The 25,020-nt window shown below is 37.1% G+C and overlaps 3 protein-coding genes, 2 non-coding genes and 1 pseudogene across 6 annotated transcripts in view; 4 read left to right on the top strand and 2 right to left on the bottom strand.

The window, feature by feature from the left end:
* The window catches only part of LOC118474714 (ribulose bisphosphate carboxylase large chain), a 13,478-nt gene extending 3,205 nt beyond the window's left edge, over positions 1 to 10,273 (bottom strand). The window contains exon 1 of the mRNA XM_035963743.1: positions 77 to 10,273. Within this exon, the coding sequence (XP_035819636.1) occupies positions 4,435 to 5,886 (1,452 nt within the window). The 5' untranslated portion in view covers positions 5,887 to 10,273 and the 3' untranslated portion in view covers positions 77 to 4,434. The remainder of the gene's footprint in view (positions 1 to 76) is intronic.
* Positions 6,616 to 13,198, top strand: LOC118474713 (ATP synthase subunit beta, chloroplastic). Its single transcript, XM_035963742.1, has one exon. The coding sequence runs from the start codon at positions 6,647 to 6,649 to the stop codon at positions 8,141 to 8,143; it is 1,497 nt and encodes a 498-aa protein (XP_035819635.1). The 5' UTR covers positions 6,616 to 6,646; the 3' UTR covers positions 8,144 to 13,198.
* On the top strand, positions 8,275 to 18,545 carry LOC118474712 (photosystem I assembly protein Ycf3-like; annotated as a pseudogene). The gene is made up of 6 exons (XR_004854385.1): positions 8,275 to 8,464; positions 11,116 to 11,193; positions 11,293 to 11,418; positions 16,552 to 16,687; positions 17,419 to 17,647; positions 18,388 to 18,545. The product of XR_004854385.1 is annotated as a photosystem I assembly protein Ycf3-like (transcript).
* TRNAF-GAA (transfer RNA phenylalanine (anticodon GAA)) lies at positions 12,816 to 12,888 on the bottom strand. Its single transcript has one exon. It is a non-coding gene; the product is annotated as a tRNA-Phe (tRNA).
* A 3,085-nt stretch (positions 18,546 to 21,630) lies between the features above and the next one.
* LOC118474717 (photosystem I P700 chlorophyll a apoprotein A2-like) lies at positions 21,631 to 24,577 on the top strand. Its single transcript, XM_035963745.1, has one exon. The coding sequence runs from the start codon at positions 21,833 to 21,835 to the stop codon at positions 23,651 to 23,653; it is 1,821 nt and encodes a 606-aa protein (XP_035819638.1). The 5' UTR covers positions 21,631 to 21,832; the 3' UTR covers positions 23,654 to 24,577.
* On the top strand, positions 24,473 to 24,544 carry TRNAR-UCU (transfer RNA arginine (anticodon UCU)). Its single transcript has one exon. It is a non-coding gene; the product is annotated as a tRNA-Arg (tRNA).
* Positions 24,578 to 25,020: the final 443 nt, after the last annotated feature.

Below are 25,020 nucleotides of genomic sequence, written 5' to 3' on the forward strand. Positions count from 1 at the left end.
AGTCCAAAAGACAGACCCGAATAAAGAATAAATAGTAATCTTTGACAAAACAAATAAGAAGAAAAATGATTCTTACTTCGATACAAGAAGAATCGACACAAGAAAAAGGCAAAAAAGCCTTTTTCTTGTGCCCAATAGAGGATTAAGAAGACCCACAATTCCTCCTAAAAGGACTTGTTCCTTTTATTGTTCTCGTCTTTGCCTTGGATCCTCTTCTTTTGCATGAGATAGAAATAAGGAATTCCAGAAATCGAGGCTTTTTTCTCACTTGATGGTAAGAAATCCCAGGATCTAGAAATTCATTTCGTACAATTGAACCTTTTCAAACTGTTTCTTTTTGAGAACCAAAAAAACTTGTGCCAAAATAACAGATGCGAAGAAAAACAAAAGGCCTTGGACGCGCAATGGATCCTGAAGCACTATTTCTGCATCCCCCTGACCAAACCCTCCTACATTAGGATTGCTTGTTAATGGTTGATCAAGCTTGATTGATTCCCCCTCTGAAACAAGAAGTTCTGGCCCGGGAGGTATAATATCAATCACTTGGCGTCCATCCGATGCATCCACTATGGATATTTCATATCCCCCCTTTTCTTTACGTAGTATTTTTTTTACTATACCTGTTGACGTAGCATTATAGACCGTATTGTTACTCTTGCTACCGTCAGGATAGATCTGTCCCCTTCCTCGGTTTCCCCCTACATATATGGGATATTTTAAGAAATGAACGTCTTTTTTTGTAGCGGGATCGGGGGAAAGAATGGGAAAGACAATTTCACTATATTTCTTACCGGGAACAGGGCCTATCACAAGAATATTTTTTTTATTGGGACGATAACTCTGAAAAGAGAGATTTCCTATCTTTTCTTTCAACTCAGGAGAAATACGGTCGGGCGGCGCTAATTCGAATCCCTCGGGCAAAATAAGAACAGCACCCACATTCAACCCTCCCTTTTTACCATTAGCAAGAACTTGTTTCAGCTGCATATCATAAGGAATTCGAAGAACTGCTTCAAATACAGTATCAGGAAGCACTGCTTGGGGAACTTCAATATCCACAGGCTTATTAGCTAAATGGCAATTGGCACATACAATTCGTCCAGTTGCTTCCCGCGGGTTTTCATAACCCTGCTGCGCAAAAATGGGATATGCGTTTGAAATAGATGTGCGAGTTATTACGTATATCATGATCGATACAGAAATCGATCGAATCATCTGTTCCTTTAACCAAGAAAAAGTTTTTCTATTTTCCATGTCCAATCGCGGATCCCGGAATTTCTACAATAAATTAGATAGGTAGCTAAGCTAATCTAGTTCCCTATACACGAGTCTGTTGTCATTCTACTGCAATAGTTGTACTAGAATGATGAATACCTTGAGCAGGTAGAAATAGAAAGAATTTTGTTAAAAAGGAAAAGGGCTTTCTTTCTATTTCTAAAGGAAGAAAAGAAATATGCTAATTTGATTAATATTAGGAAATGAAATGAGTGAGTTTATGCTTCACTAATTGAATGATAAATGACTACAAGTGAAGGAGATAGACGGTTTAAACAAAAAAAGACCCAAAATTTCAAACACGTGTCTAGAATCACAGGAAAACTACAAACAAAAATAGTGAAAATTAGCTCGTTAGGAGCCCATCCAAGATTGTTGTAGACCCAACGAATTAGTAGTTCCCAACCGCGGGTAGAGTGAAATCCAACAAAAAAATCAGTAACTAAAAGAATAAAAAAAGCTTTTATTGAATCATTTAAGTTATAGAAAAATTCCTGAACCCAAGAATTCAAAATGACAAGTTCTTCTTTACCCAGAAAAAAAGAACCACTTAGAATAGCCAAACAGATTATATTTGTTGAGAAATGCAAAATGATATGGAGATGATCCTCATTATCTATTTTGGCCAATTGTATTATTTCCTTGTGTATTCCTATAGGAAGTTTTTGTACATGTGTCTTCGGTTTCTCTTTTATCATTTCGTCCAAGAGAAAAAGTTCCTCTAATTCTATGAATCCTTCTAGAATCCTTTTCTCTTGAATATCAGTTAAGAAAGTTTCGGATTGCCTGGTATTCCACCAATTCTTAATCCAAAGTTCCAGACATTTGTTAAAAGAGAAAGAGACTCCCCAGGGCAAAAGTACGATAAATACAAGATATAAGAAAGAAGGCAATGCTTTCTTTTTTTTCATTTTTGATCTGTAAGCTGAATATATATGATATTTCTTTTCTTTGAAGCAAAAATTCTATAACAAGGTTTGAGACCTTGTGTTTGTATCTATTTCTCTTTTTGTATACTAGTGGAATTTCATTGTATTGGGTTCTTTCTTAGATCTAAATGGAGTGGAATAGAGAAATAAAAAAAGGCCTTTCGTATAAAAATGGAAGAATAGTATGCCATATATCTCACTTGGACAAAACAAATTCGAAGCAATTTTCTCTTATCCTCGTTTGTTCCTTCCTTTACTTTAGATAAATACTCGAAAATCCCCTTACAATTGCAAAAAATTGCAATTGGTACTCAAAATACTTCAATTGGTACACGCAAGAAATAGGCCAATTCGGCAGCTTTTTGTTCAATTTCTCGTGGAGTAAAAAACTTCTCATCAGTACGAGTCAAGGGAATGACCCCCTGGCCCCGGATTTCCATATAAAGGATACGACGAGGATAAAGACCCTCTTTAACCTGAATTCTAATTGATTGGATATCCCGCACAAGGAATTGAAGGAAGATGCGACGTTTTATTCCAGGGAATCCCCAACGAAAAATGCACACTATTCCCTCTTTTCTATCGAATCGGTCATAACCACTGCCTACATTCCATAAAATAGTGCACCACAAATAGGAGCTAATGAATAGGCCCGCGATTCCGTAGAAAGACATCACGACCCCCTGTGGAAAAAAAAGAATTTGTTGAGATGGAAGTACAGATATCATATTCTTACCAAGATAACTGGAAGCCCCAACCGCTAAGAATCCTAATGAACCTAGAAAAAGAATACAGGCCCAGAAAAAATTACCTCTTTTTCGAGAACCTTTTAGAAGTTCTATCCATATGTGTTCTGATCGCCAATTCATATTAGATATACTAAATCCAGTAGCGGTCAATTGAAATTGAGAGAATAAGCTAAATGATTTTTACTTTACTTTTTTTGATTCTGAAATAGCCTTCAGTAGCTAGTACTCCTGTGAAATAATTGGTTAGATACATTGACTTTCTATTCAAAAAAAATTAGTGGATCCACTTAAAAAAAAAAACTCGCTATAGTCGGCTACGCATATGCATGCATTTATGCTCGTAGCTTATATCTGCATCCATAGACGTTTTTCATTTGTGTGTAGAAAGAGCTACATACCCTATCATATTATAGTACTTACACAAAAAAATATCTGTATTATGATCCTGGAAATACATTGAGAAAATTTGGCCCCGTCGTTTCTAGACAATCTTATTTTTCTGCACATAAAGAAATAAGGAAGTCATTGCAATTGCCGGAAATACTAAGCCTACTAAAGGTACGAAAATAGAGGGTAAGTTAAAATCTGTCATAGAATATGTGTCTCAATTCAAATTTACTATTTCTATCTATTCGAAATATATCTTAAGATTCTTATGATATAATTAAGTATATCTATTATAAGGAATATTGACTATTGTATTTTTTAGTTTACAAAATAAAGATTTTTTATAGATATAGAATAAAAAAGTATTCTATAAAATAAATGAATGGAATTGATAATAAGAAAATTGCAAAAAAGGGGAACTCAAAAGGGGAACTCATTAAAATAAAATATTTTATTTTTCTTTTCCCATTCTCATCGCCTTTCTATCCTTCTAATCGAACTTGAAATTGGATTCAAAAGAAAGCTATTGTGAAAATAAAAGAAATACCTCTTTCAGAATACCCTTTAATTTAAAAAGTAGAAGTGGAATAGAATACCCAGTTGAAGGGTAATGATCATACGTCTGTAATGCATTGTATGTCCCAGAATAGGTCCCATTCTTCTACCCTTTCCGGGTAGTCGATGGCTATTCACAGCTACTACCTTAACACCAAAGAAGAGTTCGACCCAATGCTTTATTTCTGTCTTAGTGAATCCCGATTCGACATTAAAAGTATATTGATTCTTTCCCAATAAACGAAGACTCTTTTCTGTAAATACTGCGTATTTGATTCCATTATCGTACGATAATACTATATTTTGATTTATATTTGTTTATTGTATTATACCTTTCTATATTCTAGATATATAGAATAGAAGAATCTCGATTTGTCAAGTCTCATGATCGTATCAAGATCTATTTCAATTCGGCTCAGTCTTTTTTTTTTTTAGAAAAGATTGAGCCGAATTGAATTGCAATCAATTAGAGGAATAAAGAAGAATTACTGCATTTCTTAACTTATTTTTTCTCTTTCTATTTTGCTTTTTTTTTTATTTTATATGGTATCCATCGCTTTGAAACCATCAAATTTGATCTCCTTCCATATTTCACAAGCTGCGGCTAGTTCAGCACTCCATTTGCAAGCTGCTTTGATAATTTCATTACCTTCACGAGCAAGATCGCGCCCTTCGTTACGAGCTTGTACACAGGCTTCTAAAGCCACACGATTAGCTGCTGCACCAGGTGCATTTCCCCAAGGATGTCCTAAAGTTCCTCCACCAAATTGTAATACGGAATCATCTCCAAAGATTTCGGTCAGAGCTGGCATATGCCAAACATGAATACCCCCAGAAGCCACCGGTATAACACCTGGCATGGATACCCAGTCCTGAGTGAAAAAGATACCGCGAGAACGATCTTTTTCAATAAAATCATCGCGCAATAAATCAACAAAACCTAAAGTTATTTCGCGTTCCCCTTCTAACTTACCTACTACTGTACCGGAGTGGATATGATCTCCCCCCGACATACGCAATGCTTTAGCTAATACACGGAAATGCATACCATGATTTTTCTGTCTATCAATAACTGCATGCATTGCTCGGTGAATGTGAAGAAGTAGGCCGTTGTCGCGGCAATAATGAGACAAAGTAGTATTTGCGGTGAATCCTCCTGTTAAGTAGTCATGCATTACAATAGGAACCCCTAATTCCCTTGCAAATACAGCTCTCTTAATCATTTCTTCGCATGTACCTGCAGTCGCATTCAAGTAATGCCCCTTGATTTCACCAGTTTCGGCTTGTGCTTTATAAATTGCTTCGGCACAAAAGACAAAACGGTCTCTCCAGCGCATAAATGGTTGTGAGTTTACGTTTTCATCATCTTTGGTAAAATCAAGTCCACCGCGTAGACACTCATAACACGCTCTACCGTAATTTTTTGCGGATAATCCCAATTTTGGTTTAATAGTACATCCCAATAAAGGACGACCGTACTTGTTCAACTTATCCCTTTCAACTTGGATACCGTGAGGCGGACCTTGGAAAGTTTTTGAATAAGCAGGGGGAATTCGTAGATCCTCCAAACGTAGAGCGCGTAAGGCTTTGAAACCAAATACGTTACCCACAATGGAAGTAAACATGTTAGTAACAGAACCCTCTTCAAATAGGTCTAATGGATAAGCTACATAACAGATATATTGATCTGGGTCCCCAGGAACGGGCTCGATGTGATAGCATCGTCCTTTGTAACGATCAAGACTGGTAAGTCCATCAGTCCAAACAGTTGTCCATGTACCAGTAGAAGATTCCGCAGCTACTGCAGCTCCTGCTTCTTCAGGCGGAACCCCGAGCTGAGGAGTTACTCGGAATGCTGCCAAGATATCAGTATCCTTGGTTTCGTACTCCGGGGTGTAGTAAGTCAATTTATAATCCTTAACACCAGCTTTAAATCCAACACTTGCTTTAGTTTCTGTTTGTGGTGACATAAGTCCCTCCCTACAACTCATGAATTAAGAATTCTCACAACGACAGGGTCTACTCGATATGGATTAGGCGTAAATGAAACCTTTGCAAAAATCTAAAAAAAAAGATATTTAATTAATATCAACTCATTAAATAAAAAAAGGAGTATGCTTAAGTTAATGAATATGTTTCATTCATATATAATGTGTACACCCTGTGTACGTTCTATCCTATAGGAATTTTACTATAGGAATTCGATAGGAAGGAATTCGATAGGAATTGAGTTGTTGTTATGGTAAGTTAACACGGTTCGTTATTAAACCGTGGATTTGATTCACCAAATCCATCATTATTGTATACTCTTTGATAGATATAGCGCAACCCAAACCCTAATCTTTATTTTACAATTTTTAAAGTTCTTCCCCTTTGATATTTTGAATCTAAATACCTAAATACTAAGAAAATTCTCTGTTGACAGCAATCTATGCTTCACAGTAGTATATATTTTGTATATCGAAGTCCTAGATAGGAAAGTAGAGTAGGCACAGATCCTTCACAAAAGGCGAAATTTATATGAAAAAAATGGATTGAACTTTCCAACGGATTCATTCCATAAGTAAACGATTGAATGGGATTCGCTTGGGCAACGAAATCAAGTGCGAGTCCCCTTTTCTTTTTTATTGAATTAACTAATTCATTTCCTTTTGACTTTTGGATTTTTGGATATTTTTTTTGATTTGGCATTATTCAACAAGAAAAAAAATTTCGACAAATTCCTTTTTTTTTGAAAATTATGTGATAATTATGAGAACCAATCCTACTACTTCGCGTCCCGGGATTTCCACAATTGAAGAAAAAAGCGTAGGGCGTATTGATCAAATTATTGGACCCGTGCTGGATATCACTTTTCCCCCGGGCAAGTTGCCTTATATTTATAATGCTTTGATAGTCAAGAGTCGAGACACTGCCGATAAGCAAATTAATGTGACTTGTGAGGTACAACAATTATTAGGAAATAATCGAGTTAGAGCTGTGGCTATGAGTGCTACAGAGGGGTTGATGAGAGGAATGGAAGTGATTGACACGGGAACTCCTCTCAGTGTTCCAGTCGGTGGAGCTACTCTCGGACGAATTTTTAACGTTCTTGGGGAGCCTATTGACAATTTGGGTCCTGTGGATACTAGTGCAACATTTCCTATTCATAGATCTGCGCCTGCCTTTATCGAGTTAGATACGAAATTATCTATCTTTGAAACAGGTATTAAGGTGGTCGATCTTTTAGCTCCCTATCGACGTGGAGGAAAAATCGGACTGTTTGGGGGGGCAGGAGTAGGTAAAACAGTACTCATCATGGAATTAATCAATAACATTGCTAAAGCTCATGGAGGCGTATCCGTATTTGGCGGAGTAGGGGAACGGACTCGTGAAGGAAATGATCTTTATATGGAAATGAAGGAATCCGGAGTAATTAATGAAAAAAATATTGAGGAATCAAAGGTAGCTCTAGTCTATGGCCAAATGAATGAACCGCCGGGAGCTCGTATGAGAGTTGGTTTAACTGCCCTAACTATGGCAGAATATTTCCGAGATGTTAATAAGCAAGACGTGCTTTTATTCATCGATAATATCTTTCGTTTTGTTCAAGCAGGATCGGAAGTATCCGCCTTATTAGGCAGAATGCCCTCCGCAGTGGGTTATCAACCTACCCTTAGTACAGAAATGGGTTCTTTGCAAGAAAGAATTACTTCTACCAAAAAGGGATCTATAACTTCGATCCAAGCAGTTTATGTACCTGCAGACGATTTGACCGACCCTGCTCCTGCCACAACATTTGCACATTTGGACGCTACTACCGTACTTTCCAGAGGATTAGCTTCCAAGGGTATTTATCCCGCAGTGGATCCTTTAGATTCAACCTCAACTATGTTACAGCCTCGGATTGTTGGCAACGAACATTATGAAACTGCGCAAAGAGTTAAGGAAACTTTACAACGTTACAAAGAACTTCAGGACATTATCGCAATTCTTGGATTGGATGAATTATCGGAGGAGGATCGTTTAACTGTAGCAAGAGCACGAAAAATCGAGCGGTTCTTATCACAACCGTTCTTTGTGGCAGAAGTTTTTACCGGTTCTCCAGGAAAGTATGTTGGTCTTGCAGAAACAATTAGGGGATTTCAACTAATCCTTTCCGGAGAATTAGACGGCCTACCCGAACAGGCTTTTTATTTAGTGGGGAACATCGATGAAGCTAGCACGAAAGCTATAAACTTAGAAGAGGAGAGCAAATTGAAGAAATGAAATTAAATCTTTATGTACTGACTCCTAAACGAATTATTTGGGATTGTGAAGTGAAAGAAATCATTTTATCTACTAATAGTGGCCAAATTGGTGTATTACCAAACCACGCCCCCATTAACACAGCTGTAGATATGGGTCCTTTGAGAATACGCCTCCTGAACGACCAATGGTTAACGGCGGTTCTGTGGAGTGGTTTTGCAAGAATAGTTAATAATGAGATCATCATTTTAGGAAATGATGCAGAACTGGGTAGTGACATTGATCCAGAAGAAGCTCAACAGGCACTTGAAATAGCCGAAGCTAACTTGAGTAAAGCTGAAGGTACGAAAGAATTGGTTGAAGCGAAGCTAGCTCTCAGACGAGCTAGGATACGAGTCGAGGCTGTCAATTGGATTCCCCCATCCAATTGAAGACAATCCAAAGATTTCGTTGATACAAAGAAAAAGGAAAGAAGGGTAGAAAAAGTTATTAGATAGCGAAGCGAAGTAAGTCCAATGCTATCTAGTAATTTTTCTACCTACCTACCTACTATTGGATTTGAACCAATGACTCCCGCCGTATGAAAGCAATACTCTAACCACTGAGTTAAGTAGGCAATTTATCACCACAAAAGAAGCCCCATTACTTCGATCGATTATAGATTGAATCCTTTTTATAAGCAATACCGCTCCGTTATTGGTATGTTTATGTTATATAGTAAACGGATCAAAGGGATATCCTCTGGCATTAGAGAATATTCATCTTGACAAGAAATTATCTATATGTTAAGATATCTCTGACAAGGGCTATAGCTCAGTTCGGTAGAGCAACTCGTTTACACGTGCGCCAATGCTTTTCAAGGGAACTTTTTATGCAATGAACATAATTGACCTTGTTGCAAAATCAATGTCTTACTTCATGGATTCGAAAGAATAGAAGAACAGTAGCCTGACAATGACAAACAGCTGGTTCAGTCCGATTCAGGTGCCAATTAAGGTGCTTACTCAAATAGAACTCCTATTGATTTGCTAGTTGATAAGGTAAATATCCAGCCCACTCAATGCTAGGCGTAATGAGGATAAGGGCCTCCAAAAAACTTCTTTTCGTTCTATGAACTTTAAGGTGTATGAAGTCTCATAGTAAACTCTTGCAGCGGAACGATAGAGACTCCATTTCACTTAGGTTGATTTAATTTAGGCCGGAGGCAGACCTAAGTCAAGGTAATCCTCCTTTGAAACACTTTGGTATTGTTCCTAGATAGATCATAAGACAAATAATCAATCAGAGCACAGGGAGCCATCTTATTATCTTTCCCTAAAGAAAAACTATGGCGAATTAACTGATCTTTACATTAGTTGATGAAAGAGCCCAATGCAGAAAAATGCATGTTGGGTCTTTGAAACAGTTCGAATCATTTCGATAATAATCTGTTTGATCTGTTTTACCGAGAAGGTCTACGGTTCGAATCCGTATAGCCCTAATATATACGTCTTTTTTCCATTTTAGGATGGATATCTTATGTTTCCTTTAGTATAGTTTTCTTTTCCTTATTTAGTACTTGTTTATAGACTCGACGGTCGATTGCGCCATAGAATAGAGATAAAAGCATTACCATAGGCTCATTCATCGAAACGCAAATCAGAGAGACAGGAAAAGAAAAAAGAATTTTGATCAAATCAATAGAAGGAAGGATCCCTTACCTGATTTGAATTTCATCCTCCTTTAAATAGGATATGCTCTAAGTCTTCCCATACTTTCCTATAATGACTGCAACGATTTTCTCCATTTTGCGAATTCCTATTTTATTTGAAGTATATTACTATCATATACATTATCTAAATCGATCCACTTTAAATAAAATAGAAAAAATCGAAAGAAAAAAAAAAAGAAAGAGTAAATAATAAAACAGGATATTCTGTTTCATAATTCTGAAATAGAGTTCTTTTTTTTAGTATTACTCCTCATTAGGATGTATATATTAATCATCCTATTTTAATATATATTAATCATCCTATTTTAATTAGGTTCTAATCCAATTAGTAGTAAGTATTTTCTTTTTTATTTAATAGTCTCTGACTATCATTAAATAAAGGGTAGAGCAATTCTTTTTTCTAGAGATTCTAGAGAAAGTGAGACAAAGTGAAGCGAAAGAGTTTTCTTTGTATAAGAATTAGGTCTATATCATATCTAAATAGAAGGGAAATCAAAAAGAAGGGAAGTGGGGATTACATTGGATGAATCCTTAAGGAAGACATATCACAAAAGAAATAAAGGCTAAAGTAAGCGCTCCTTGCCTTTGGTTTGAGCAAAACAGATTCTTGTTTCACCGAGGAAAAGAGAGAAGTTCTGGATAAATTGACAATGTCAACTTGAATTGACTAATTCAGTTCCGCCTATTCCACATTAATGGGAGTACATTTATGTTTCTGCTTCACGAATATGATATTTTTTGGACATTTCTAATAATAGCAAGCCTTATTCCTATTTTGGTATTTTGGATTTCAGGACTTTTAGCCCCGGTTAGTGAAGGACCAGAGAAGCTTTCTAGTTATGAATCGGGTATAGAACCCATGGGGGGGGCTTGGTTACAATTCCGAATACGCTATTACATGTTTGCGCTAGTTTTTGTTGTTTTTGATGTGGAAACAGTCTTTCTCTACCCTTGGGCAATGAGTTTCGACGTATTGGGTGTATCCGTTTTTATCGAAGCTTTCATTTTTGTGCTTATCCTAGTTGTTGGTTTAGTTTATGCATGGCGAAAAGGAGCCTTGGAATGGTCTTAACTGAATATTCAGAAAAAAAAAAAAAAGAAGGAAAAGATTCCATTGAGACAATTATGAGTTTGATTGAGTTTCCGTTACTCGACCAAACAAGTTCCAATTCCGTTATTTCAACTACACCAAACGATCTTTCAAATTGGTCAAGACTCTCAAGTTTATGGCCCCTTCTATATGGTACCAGTTGTTGTTTCATTGAATTTGCTTCATTAATAGGCTCACGATTCGACTTTGATCGTTATGGATTGGTACCAAGATCAAGTCCTAGACAAGCGGACCTAATTTTAACAGCTGGTACGGTAACAATGAAAATGGCTCCATCTTTAGTGCGATTATATGAGCAAATGCCTGAACCGAAATACGTCATTGCTATGGGAGCCTGTACTATTACAGGGGGCATGTTCAGTACAGATTCCTATAGTACTGTTCGAGGAGTTGATAAGTTAATTCCTGTGGACGTCTACCTGCCGGGTTGCCCGCCTAAACCAGAGGCTGTTATAGATGCCCTAACAAAACTTCGTAAGAAGATAGCGCGAGAAATAATTGAGGATCGAACTCTATGTCAAAGTCAAAAGAAAAATAGATCTTTTACTACCCGTCACAAACTTTATGTTCGGCGCAGTACTCACACTGGAACTTACGAACAAGAATTGCTCTATCAATCACCATCTACTTTAGATATATCTTCTGAAACTTTTTTCAAATCCAAAAGTTCAGTATCTTCCTACAAATTAGTGAATTAGGAGGGGTTCTTTTGTGCAGAAAAAGAAAGAAAAGAGCAGTACAATCTTTCAAACTTGCATTTGAAATGTGAAATATTTATACAAAGGGGGAGAGATCAAGACAATGCAGCAGGGTTGGTTATCTAATTGGCTAGTTAAACATGACGTGGTTCATAGGTCTTTGGGCTTCGATCATCGAGGAGTAGAGACTTTACAAATAAAAGCGGGGGATTGGGATTCCATTGCTGTCATTTTATATGTATATGGTTACAATTATTTACGTTCCCAATGTGCTTATGACGTAGCACCCGGTGGATCTTTAGCTAGCGTGTATCATCTTACGAGAATACAGTATGGTATAGATAACCCAGAAGAGGTATGCATAAAAGTCTTTGCCCAAAAGGATAATCCTAGAATCCCGTCTGTTTTCTGGGTTTGGAGAAGTGCCGATTTTCAAGAACGCGAATCTTATGATATGGTGGGAATTTCTTATGATAATCATCCACGTCTTAAACGTATCTTAATGCCTGAAAGTTGGATAGGCTGGCCCTTACGTAAGGACTATATAACCCCCAATTTCTATGAAATACAAGATGCTCATTGAGTGATAATAAATTCATGTTCACTTATACAACACAATTCCAGATTTTATTCAAGTCAAGGAATATTTTGACGTTCTGTTCCTAGACGAAACGAAATACTTAGAATATAATATTCTAATTAATTCCTATTATACAAAAAGGTCCAGATAGACTGAACAAAAAGGGCTTCATTTCTATTTTCCAATTTGGAAAATCACATATTTGTTTCCTTCGTATGAACAGAAAAATACAATGACTCAAAGAAGTTCCTACCACGAACTTTGTACCGCGCATATTACTTAGAACAACTGGGAAAGTAGGATAAGCAAGAATAAAAAAAAATATATTCTTCGGAATAGCGGTATACAAAATTAATAAGAAATGCAAAATGAAGAAAAGGGCACCTAATCTCACCTCTTTCTATACCATAAAGAACCAGAGATTTAAACCCTTTTTTTAAAAGAAAAAGAAGTGTTTAGAGATTTATCTACTTACTCTAGAGATTTATCTACTTACTCTAGACTAAAGACTAAGTAGATTTTTAATAAATATTTACCCCAATCCATCTCAAAATATTTGTATCAATATCTATTCAGTAGATCCTTTTTTTCTGTGCCAGGAACCAGATTTGAACTGGTGACACGAGGATTTTCAGTCCTCTGCTCTACCAACTGAGCTATCCTGACCCTTTCTTGTGCATCATCTTAGTAAAGTATTTGCATCTATGTCAATTAAAGGGACTAAAAAATCAATAAAGTATTCCATTCAAAATTAGGAAATGGGGAGGGGTAGTCCTATGCATTGTGGATGGCTTACTTAATAATACTTAAAAAAAACGAATTAATAATCGAGATTCCTTGCCGATACTCTACTCTAATAAATAAAAAAGAAATAAAAAAGAAATCATCTATTTAATGAATAGCATAAGATTCATTGAGTTCTTGTCGCACTCCTTTGTGAAAGAGTAGAATGAGAAAGCTAGTGAATCTTAAACCCATTGATAAAAGAAAAAAAGGATAACAACTATGGTTAGGGAATAAAAGAGGGTTTGGGGATAGAGGGACTTGAACCCTCACGACTTATAAAGTCGACGGATTTTCCTTTTACTAGAAATTTCATTGTTGTCAGTATTGACATGTAGAATGGGACTCTCTCTTTATCCTCGTCCGATTAATCCACTTTTAAAAATTAAAAGATCTCGAAAACAATGAATTGAAGGATTTGATTACTCAATATTTGATTGGAATAGATTCACAATAATTCTAAAAAAAAATTATGAATTTTCTATTTCATAATCATTCCTAATTTCATTCTAAAAATAAAATAAAGAACCTATATTATAATATGGGTTCTGTGATTAATCGTTATTACTTCGATTCGTTAGAACAGCTTCCATTGAGTCTCTGCACCTATCCTTTTCCTTTGGGTTCTAGTTTGAGAACCACTTGTTTTTCAAAAAAGGGATTTGGCTCAGGATTGCCCATTTTTCATTCCAGGGTTTCTCTGAATTTGGAAGTTACCACTTAGCAGGTTTCCATACCAAGGCTCAATACAATCAAGTCCGTAGCGTCTACCGATTTCGCCATATCCCCATTTTACTTTTCTTTGAAACCAGGATTCCTTGTATAATTTAATCCATCTCTTAGTTTTTTTTGAATCATTGAATTCATTATTCGACGTAGTCTAGCAACTCATCTCTATTTGAGACACCCCGCTCGCTTATTGCAATTCAGAATTGCATTGATTTTATCGTTGATATATTTGCAATTCAATCGGAATGAATATATCCAAAAGTTTTTCTCTCTCCCGCCTCCCTCCTTCCTTTTTTAGAGTATTCCAAATCATACTATAACGCTTGATATTCATTCTTTTTTTCTAAACTGAATTAGAATTTCATTTGCTATGATTCTATCTTCTCCTTTAGTGAACTATTTATCCTTAAATTATTAACAAATAAAAAAACAAATATCTCAAAATGTATATAATGATCAAATGAAAATGCCAATCTCTTGGCATTTTCTCTTTATTATATTATTCATATATATTCTTCTTTTTTCTTCTTTTCTATGTATTAGATTAGATCCTCACGAGCCTATCAAATTTGAAAATTATCTGAAATCAAATTCAATATAGAATTTGGAATAGATTCTATTAAAACAATCCATTTGCGAATTAGAGAAATAAAAAGACAAGTTCAATAAATTCTATCAATCCTATTTAAGAATATCATTTAGTTAAGCATATCAAGCTAACTTTATCTTTATGAAATTTCTAGTATTTTTTTTTTTTCTATCTAAGTGGAACTTCCAATTTAGAACTAGTTAATAACTAAGATTAATAATTAAGATCTGACATTTTACAGATTCCTATATATATTTTATTTGTTACACTATTTCTGTTATGTAAGACCACTTAGCTCCAGAGGTTAGAGCATCGCATTTGTAATGCGAGGGTCATCGGTTCAAATCCGTAGTCGGCTTTTTTTTTCTATCGATGTTCTATGAACAAGAATTTCTCTTTTTCTCCGAATAAATGGGAATCCAGGGTCTATTATGTCGTTTTACCTTACAATTTTGCTAGATACAAAGCATAAAAATAAATAATATATATACAAAAAATCCAGATGTTGATGAAATGCCATTTTTTGTGTTACTCCTATTTTTTGTGTTACTTTAGTAGATTTTACTCTGTTATCCTTTAGTTTAATTCTGTTTGAATTTCGCTGTATTCTGTAATGTAAATAGAACGAAATTTATTGTGTAAATGAAATTTCAATAAAATAAAAAAGGAGTCTTCATGTCCCGTTATCGAGGGCCTCGTTTAAAAAAAATACGCCGTCTGGGAGCTTTACCAGGACTCACTAGAAAAACGCCTAAATCCGGAAGTAATCACGAAAAAGAAATTCCATTCTGGGAAAAAGAGCAATATCGTATTCGTCTTCCAAGAAAAACAGACATTGCGTTTTCATTATGGTCTGACAGAACGACAATTACTTAGATATGTACATATCGCTGAAAAGCAAAAAGATCCACAGGTCAGGTTTTACTACAATTACTTGAAATGCGTTTTGGATAATATCCTTTTCGATGTGGGTATGGCTTCAACCATTCCTGGGGCCCGACAATTAGTTAACCATAGACATATTTAGTTAATGGTCGTATAGTTGTATATACCAAGCTTTCGTTGCAAACCGAGATATTATTACTACGAAGGATAAACCAACGATCAAAACGTTTGGTTCAAAATTATATTGCTTCATCCGATCCGGGCAAATTTACCAAAGCATTTGACGGTTGGACACATTGCAATATAAAGGACTAGTAAAAAAAATTCTAGATAGGAAGGTGGTCGGTCTCAAAATAAATGAGGTTGTTAGTTGTAGAATATTATTCTCGCCAGACTTGAACTTAACGAAAAAAGGAAAGGTTCATAGAATTTTTTTTCCCCTTCCCCTTTCCCGAACTAAATCGACCTAAGGCTCTTAATTCGTATTTTCCGTTCACCTAGCAGAAATAGATTAACCCTAGGATACTTTTTTCTTTTTGTTATTTCCTCGATGTGTATTTTACATACCACAGTAATTTGCTATAGAGAATTTCTATTAATTAAAGGTATTATTGTTGGAATAAATTGTAATTTAATTTGATACAATTGTGATCGCTAACATTGATGAATTAAGAGAAACGGAAAGAGAGGGATTCGAACCACTCGGGTAAACAAAAGTCTACATAGCAGTTTCCAATGCTACGCCTTGAACCGCTCGGCCATCTCTCCTACATAATCCTTATTATGGAAAATAAACTGAGTGAATAGCGAGTTTTCGTATTCCTGCAGTACAGGTACAGCCACAACGGCTCGGAATTCCATGGCTCTATTGGATTGGATGGAAAAATTCCTTTTCATCTAAGTGGAAGGATCCTGTATTTTTTACTAGGAATCTGCTCCCTCGAAAAGTTTTTCTTTGGGGAAAACCAAAATAAAAAGAGAATGGAAGAATTCTTCTTATTCCATAAGAAAATAAAGGAACCCTAGAATTCCATTTGCATAAGGTACATTACGCCATACAATCTAAATATAAAAGGGGTATGGGGCAATTAATGACTTTGAAAACGCGAAATAGCTGATGAGGGAAGTTGGTTGTTGAGAAATAGGAAAGTGGAATGAAATCCAGTCTTAGTCAAATATTTCATATTCTCTCTCTTCTTGTCCAAACAGAAGGAAAAGGAGACAATTGAGCTGAGCGGAAATCCATATCTCTCTTATACCATTTAGAGCATAGGATCGATTTATAAGAATCGAATGTTTTGTTTTTATGTTATTTGTGATAGAATGAAAAGAATTCTATATAGAATGGGTTGGGAATTATGCTAGATCCCGTATAAATGGAAATTTCATTGATAAGCCTCCTCGATTGTAGCCAATATTTATTGCAAATAATTCCGACAACCTCCGGGGAAAAAAGGGCATTTACTTATTATAGAGATGGTGCGATTTGAACTCTTTTTTTTTTAGCCTACCTATATCTCATTCTTACGAGAAAGAGAGAGGGTTCGCATAGAGAGACACAAATTAGTAAAGGAAACCGCGCTTGGGAAGGTGAGGTGAACTAACAATTCCTTCTGTCGTGTATCCTCGATTGATGTGCCTCAGATGCTTCAATTGTAGATTTGAGTATTGATCGAAAAGGTTACACCTACAGGATAGGTTCTGTATTACAGGGCAATCGACTTACTAGTACCAATAGGCAGCATAGGGGAGAAAGCACTACACCACGAAATTAGGAATCAACAAGAGAAAAACTTTGTTAGAAATTAGCCCTTTCCTGATGGTATCAGGGTTGGGAAGAATGGTTGGGATAACAAACAACCATCAGGTTTGTACTTTGGAACCCTTATAACCATCAAAGGTCGTTGAAGTGGCTAATTCCTCTAAATAGGAGCGTTGAGAACAAAGAAATTCTTGGAGCTATCGTTTTCCCTCTAGCATTAATATAATGCATTGGTGTTAAGAAAAACCTCTTGGGGAAGGTTGGCTAGAGATTTCTTGGAAAAATACCAGCCCCGTTCGGTCCATAATGAGATGGGACTAATTCGATTTTTATTCTATAGATTTTTTCGCATTAGTACTATGTATAGAAGGGAGGAAGCCGTATGAGATGAAAACCTCATGTACGGTTTTGGAACGGAGATTTTTGAATAGAATGAACGACCGTATCCGGATGTTGGCTCAATCCGAAGGAAATTATGCGGAAGCTTTGCAGAATTATATGAAGCTACGCGACTAGAAATTGATCCCTATGATCGAAGTTATATACTATATAACATAGGCCTTATACACACAAGCAATGGAGAGCATACAAAGGCTTTGGAATATTATTTCCGGGCGCTAGAACGAAACCCCTTCTTACCGCAAGCTTTTAATAATATGGCCGTGATCTGTCATTACGTGCGGACTATCTCCACTATAGAAGAAGAAAAAAAAGAAAGGAGGAAATTTTCTAGTGAATACTAGAAAAGAGGGCTTTCTACATAGGGATCGTCAAAACAACGATTTTACCCTATCAGCTGTAGGAAGGAAGGACACTTCACCGAGAATCAAAATAGGAAGAAAGGAGCCTATACTACTATTCTATGGATAAAGCTGAAATTGATAGAGAAAACACCGTAAAGATCAATTAGTGAGCGGACTGGGTCGATACAACTAAAAAAAACTGCTTCTTATACCACGATATGGGACAAAATTTAGGAATCCGCTTATGTAATAAAGCCGATCCACTAAGGGATTAAGCAGCGGTGTAGTATCAGATCCCAAAGATAGTAAGTTCTTTTTTCTTTCTTATGGAAAAAGGTCTTTTTCCAGGATTCTATAGAAATTTCAATATATGAAAGAAACGAAACCGAGATAGTTACCTTTCAGAAAATTCGAACGAAGGATATAGGTCTATCTATGCTTCATTCTTCTGAAGGTGGGAGAACAAGATCAAACTTGATTATTGATCAAAATTAGGGTTTGAAACTTAGGTAATTAACTTCTTCTGCTTAAACCCAAGAAGAAATTGGATTGATTTTTTGAGAAATCGAATTCAGTTAAGGATAGGGGAAATTAAGATAGCAATTTCTGAGCCGTATGAGGTAGGAAACTCTCAAGTACGGTTCTAGGGAAAGGAACTGCCTATTCCAACCGAGGAGAACAGGCCAGTTCTACAGGGCGATTCGGAAATTGCGGAAGCTTGGTTTGATCAAGCTGCCTGAGTATTGGAAACAAGCTATAGCGCTTTACTCCAGGATAATTATATGAAGCACAGAACTGGTTAAAGATTACGAAGCGCTTTGAATTTGAATAAGACCACTCTCCATTTTCATAAAAAGGGTGGGTTTGGTTGAAAATCAAATCAAGAATTTCATTATATCCCTTTCTTCTACCTTCAATTTTTATATCATATTTTCATAAGGATAAACAATAGGGATAGGCTCTGGAACAGAAGTAATAAAGTACATAAAAATCGGCAATCTAAATTATTCCTACCTAATATATCAGGACGGTCTTATTAATAATTCTAATGAGTTATCTTGGAATTTTGAATCGAATCAAAAAATCTATATTATGCTCACTCAAGGAAGTAGATTGTAGATAGGGGCTTATACCCTCAGAAAAAAAAATACACCAGCTTCTTAAATTAAAACGTAAAAAAAGATTTTTTTGTTATGTCGGGAAAATAATTTTTCCAGAATAACCAATGTCCGTTAGGCACCTAATCCTTATGTCATAATAGATCCGAACACTTTGCCTCGGATTGACTTCAATATATAATTGCTCAGTGAATAACTAAAAAAAAAAATAGAAGGACGGTAGATAGTAAAGAAAAGGACTAATCATAATATCTATCTTAAAAGATTCAATTAAAAGACAGTTGGCGGGGTCTCTTTGTATGTCTTGTCCGGAAAGAGGAGGACTTAATGATTATTCGTTCGTCGGAACCAGAAGTTAAAATGTGTGGATAGGGATCCTATAAAAACATCTTTTGAGGAATGGGCCAGACCCGGGCATTTCTCAAGAACAATAGCTAAGGGCCCCGATACTACCACTTGGATCTGGAACCTACATGCTGATGCTCACGATTTCGATAGTCATACCGGTTGATTTGGAGGAGATCTCCCGAAAAGTCTTTAGAGTGCTCATTTCGGCCCAACTCTCCATTATCTTTCTTTGGTTGAGTGGCATGTACTTTCCACGGTGCCCGTTTTTTCCAATTATGAAGCATGGCTAAGCGGATCCTACTTCACATTGGACCCAGTGCTCAGGTAGTTTGGGCCAATAGTAGGACAAGAAATTTTGAATGGTGATGTAGGCGGGGGTTTCCGAGGAATCCAAATAACCTCTGGTTTTTTTCAGATTTGGCGAGCATCCGGAATAACTAGTGAATTACAACTCTATTGTACCGCAATTGGTGCATTGATTTTTGCATCGTTAATGCTTTTTGCCGGTTGGTTCCATTATCACAAAGCCGCTCCCAAATTGGCCTGGTTCCAAGATGTAGAATCCATGTTGAATCACCACTTAGCGGGATTATTAGGACTTGGGTCTCTTTCTTGGGCGGGACACCAAATCCATGTATCTTTACCGATTAACCAATTTCTCGACGCTGGGGTTGATCCTAAAGAGATACCACTTCCTCATGAATTTATCTTGAATCGCGACCTTTTGGCTCAACTTTATCCTAGTTTTGCCGAAGGAGCAACCCCTTTTTTCACCTTGAATTGGTCCAAATATGCGGAATTTCTTAGTTTTCGCGGAGGACTAGATCCAATAACCGGTGGTCTATGGTTGAGCGATATTGCACACCATCATTTAGCTATTGCTATTCTTTTCCTGATCGCTGGTCATATGTATAGGACCAATTGGGGTATTGGTCATGGACTTAAAGATATTTTGGAGGCTCATAAGGGCCCATTTACAGGACAAGGCCATAAAGGTCTCTATGAAATCCTAACAACGTCATGGCATGCTCAATTATCTCTTAACCTAGCTATGCTAGGCTCTACAACTATTGTTGTAGCTCATCATATGTACTCTATGCCCCCCTATCCATACCTAGCTACTGACTACGGTACACAACTTTCCTTGTTCACACACCACATGTGGATTGGCGGATTTCTAATAGTTGGTGCTGCTGCACATGCAGCCATTTTTATGGTAAGAGACTATGATCCAACTACTCGATACAACGATCTATTAGATCGCGTCCTTAGACACCGCGATGCAATCATATCCCACCTTAACTGGGTATGTATATTTCTGGGTTTTCACAGTTTTGGCTTGTACATTCATAATGATACCATGAGTGCTTTAGGCCGTCCCCAAGATATGTTTTCGGATACCGCCATACAATTACAACCCATCTTTGCTCAATGGATACAAAATATCCATGCTGGCGCGCCTGGCGTAACAGCTCCTGGTGCAACAACAAGTACCAGCTTAACGTGGGGAGGCGGCGAGTTAGTAGCTATAGGCGGCAAAGTAGCTTTGTTACCTATTCCATTAGGAACCGCAGATTTTTTAGTCCATCACATTCACGCATTTACCATCCATGTGACTGTATTAATACTTTTGAAAGGTGTTTTATTTGCTCGCAGTTCCCGTCTGATACCTGATAAAGCAAATCTTGGCTTTCGCTTCCCTTGCGACGGACCTGGGCGAGGGGGAACATGTCAAGTATCCGCCTGGGATCATGTTTTCTTAGGTCTATTCTGGATGTACAATTCTATTTCGGTAGTCATTTTCCATTTCAGTTGGAAAATGCAGTCGGATGTTTGGGGTACTATAAGTGATCAAGGGATAGTAACTCATATCACAGGGGGAAACTTTGCGCAGAGTTCCATTACGATTAATGGTTGGCTTCGAGATTTCTTGTGGGCACAGGCCATCCCAAGTAATTCAGTCTTATGGTTCTCATTATCTGCATATTGGTCTTTTTTTCTTAGGCGCTCATTTTGTCTGGGCTTTCAGTTTAAATGTTTTATTCAGTCGGCCGTGGTTTATTGGCAAAGAACTCATTGAAATCTATCGTTTGGGCTCATAACAAATTAAAAGTTGCTCCTGCTACTCAGCCTAGAGCCTTGAGCATTATACAAGGACGTGCTGTAGGAGTAACCCATTACCTTCTGGGTGGAATTGCCACAACATGGGCATTCTTCTTAGCGAGAATTATTGCAGTAGGTATAGTGGCTAGTGAGATTTGAAAGGCATTATGGAATTAAGATTTCCCAGGTTTAGCCAAGGCTTAGCTCAGGACCCACTACTCGTCGTATTTGGTTTGGTATTGCTACCCGCACATGATTTCGAAAGTCATGATGATATTACTGAGGAACGTCTTTATCAGAACATTTTTGCTTCTCACTTTGGGCAGTTAGCAATAATCTTCTATGGACGTCCGGAAATCTGTTTCATGTAGCTTGGCAAGGAAATTTTGAATCATGGATACAGGATCCTTTACACGTAAGACCTATTGCTCATGCCATTTGGGATCCCTCATTTTGGGCAACCCGCTGTGGAAGCCTTACTCGAGGAGGGTGCTGCCGGTCCAGTGAATATCGCTTATTCTGGGGTTTATCAGTGGTGGTATACAATTGGATGCGCACCAATGAAGATCTTTATACTGGAGCTCTTTTTCTATTATTTCTTTCTACGCTATCCTTAATAGGGGGTTGGTTACATCTACAACCCAAATGGAAGCCAAGCCTTTCGTGGTTCAAAACGCCGAATCTTCGTCTGAATCATCATTTGTCAGGACTTTTCGGAGTAAGTTCTTTGGCTTGGACAGGACATTTAGTTCATGTTGCTATTCCCGGATCCAGGGGGGAGTACGTTCGATGGAATAATTTCTTAGATGTATTACCCTATCCCCAGGGGTTGGGTCCCCTTCTGACGGGTCAGTGGAATCTTTATGCCCAAAATCCTGATTCGAGTAATCATTTATTTGGTACCACTCAAGGAGCGGGAACTGCCATTCTGACCCTTCTTGGGGGATTCCATCCACAAACACAAAGTTTGTGGCTGACCGATATTGCTCATCATCATTTAGCTATTGCATTTATTTTTCTCATTGCCGGTCATATGTATCGAACTAACTTCGGAATTGGGCACAGTATCAAAGATCTTTTAGAAGCACATACTCCTCCGGGGGGTCGATTAGGACGTGGGCATAAAGGCCTTTATGATACAATCAATAATTCGATTCATTTTCAATTAGGCCTTGCTCTAGCTTCCTTAGGGGTTATTACTTCCTTAGTAGCTCAACATATGTACTCTTTACCTGCTTATGCATTCATAGCACAAGACTTTACTACTCAAGCTGCTTTATATACTCATCACCAATACATTGCAGGGTTCATCATGACAGGGGCTTTTGCTCATGGAGCTATTTTTTTCATTAGGGATTACAATCCGGAACAGAATGAAGATAATGTATTGGCAAGAATGTTAGACCATAAGGAAGCTATCATATCTCATTTAAGTTGGGCTAGCCTCTTCCTAGGATTCCATACCTTGGGCCTTTATGTTCATAACGACGTTATGCTTGCTTTTGGTACTCCAGAAAAGCAAATCTTGATTGAACCTATATTTGCCCAATGGATACAATCTGCTCATGGTAAGACGACATATGGGTTCGATATACTCTTATCTTCAACGAATGGCCCCGCTTTCAATGCAGGTCGAAACATATGGTTGCCCGGATGGTTGAATGCTGTTAATGAGAATAGTAATTCGCTTTTCTTAACAATAGGACCTGGGGATTTCTTGGTTCATCATGCTATTGCTCTAGGTTTGCATACAACTACATTGATTTTAGTAAAGGGTGCTTTAGATGCACGCGGTTCCAAATTAATGCCGGATAAAAAGGATTTCGGGTATAGTTTTCCTTGCGACGGCCCAGGGCGCGGCGGTACTTGTGATATTTCTGCTTGGGACGCGTTTTATTTGGCAGTTTTCTGGATGTTAAATACCATTGGATGGGTTACTTTTTATTGGCATTGGAAACACATTACATTATGGCAGGGCAACGTTTCACAATTTAATGAATCCTCCACTTATTTGATGGGATGGTTAAGAGATTACCTATGGTTAAACTCTTCACAACTTATTAATGGATATAATCCTTTTGGGATGAATAGTTTATCAGTATGGGCTTGGATGTTCTTATTTGGACATCTTGTTTGGGCTACAGGATTTATGTTCTTAATTTCCTGGCGTGGATATTGGCAGGAATTAATTGAGACTTTAGCATGGGCTCATGAACGGACACCTTTGGCTAATTTAATTCGCTGGAGAGATAAGCCCGTGGCTCTTTCCATTGTGCAAGCAAGATTGGTCGGATTAGCCCACTTTTCCGTGGGTTATATATTCACTTATGCAGCTTTCTTGATTGCCTCAACATCAGGCAAGTTTGGTTAATTTAGTTATTTTTTTTTGTACTGTATCAGAACCCAGTTCATTACTCTTGATGGAGAGGGAGGATCCGCCTTTTTAGATTTTTGCTATTTATTTTTCTATCTAGGATTAGAACCATATACTTGGTAATAATAGGAACGGCACATTATGGCAAAAAAAAGTTTGATTCAGAGGGAGAAGAAGCGGCAGAAATTAGAACAAAAATATCATTTGATTCGTCGATCCTCAAAAAAAAAGATAAGAAGCAAAGTTTCCCCTTTGAGTTTGAGCGAAAAAACAAAAATGCAAGAAAAATTGCAATCCCTACCACGTAATAGTGCACCTACACGCCTTCATCGACGTTGTTTTTTAACCGGAAGACCTAGAGCTAACTATCGAGACTTTGGGCTATCCGGACACATACTTCGAGAAATGGTTTATGCATGTTTGTTACCGGGTGCAACAAGATCCAGTTGGTAAGGATAAAATACCCTTTCTTTCATATTTGTATGGTTTTCTCGAATTGATGATCGTAGAAGAGCCCTCTTTACCATTCTGTATAAATGGACTATTCTATTTGTATAGATATGGTAGAGGGGCCTATCCAACCCACTAGTTTCCCGCTAAGAAGGTGGAGCAGTTTGGTAGCTCACAAAGCTCATAACCTTGGGGTTACGGGTTCGATACTGACTACCTGCTCCATATTCCTTCTTTATGATATATGTATCATCCATTTGTATATGGTATATGGATTTGTTTTTCTTTCCTAAAAGAGTTTCGGTCTAACAGTTTTTTATTATTTCTCTGAAATATAAAAAAGAAAGAATAAAATAAGAAAGAGAAGCGTCCATTGTCTAATGGATAGGACAGAGGTCTTCTAAACCTTTGGTATAGGTTCAAATCCTATTGGACGCAATCTTTTTTCTATCTATTCTTTAAATAACTATACTAAAAACGAAAAAAAATTTTGCATGATTCAAATGAAAAATCTTTGATTCCTCTTCTACTAACACGAGTTATACTAATAAGAGTAGACATGCTATATTTATGTTTGTTCCTGAAGGGAAAACCGTTCAAGCTGTTCCTGAATAGCTTCCTTCAAAAGGGTTTCTGCTTGCTCGGTGAATGTCTTACTAGAAGATATAATTTCTTGGAATTGAGGTTTAGTATCTTTTAGGTGTTTACGTAACTCATCCAGAAATTTCTTTACCTGTTCAATTTCTAACGAATCAAGATATCCTCTCGTTCCGGTATAAATAGTAGCTACCTGCTCTTCCACTGGGAGAGGGTTTGATTGGGATTGTTTAAGCAATTCCCGTAATCGTCGACCCCTTGCCAATTGATTCTGACTTGTTTTATCCAGAGCGGAGGCGAATTGTGCAAAGGCTTGT

The sequence above is a fragment of the Zea mays genome, unplaced genomic scaffold, assembly GCF_902167145.1.
Source record: "Zea mays cultivar B73 unplaced genomic scaffold, Zm-B73-REFERENCE-NAM-5.0 scaffold_311, whole genome shotgun sequence".
NCBI lineage: Eukaryota > Viridiplantae > Streptophyta > Magnoliopsida > Poales > Poaceae > Zea > Zea mays.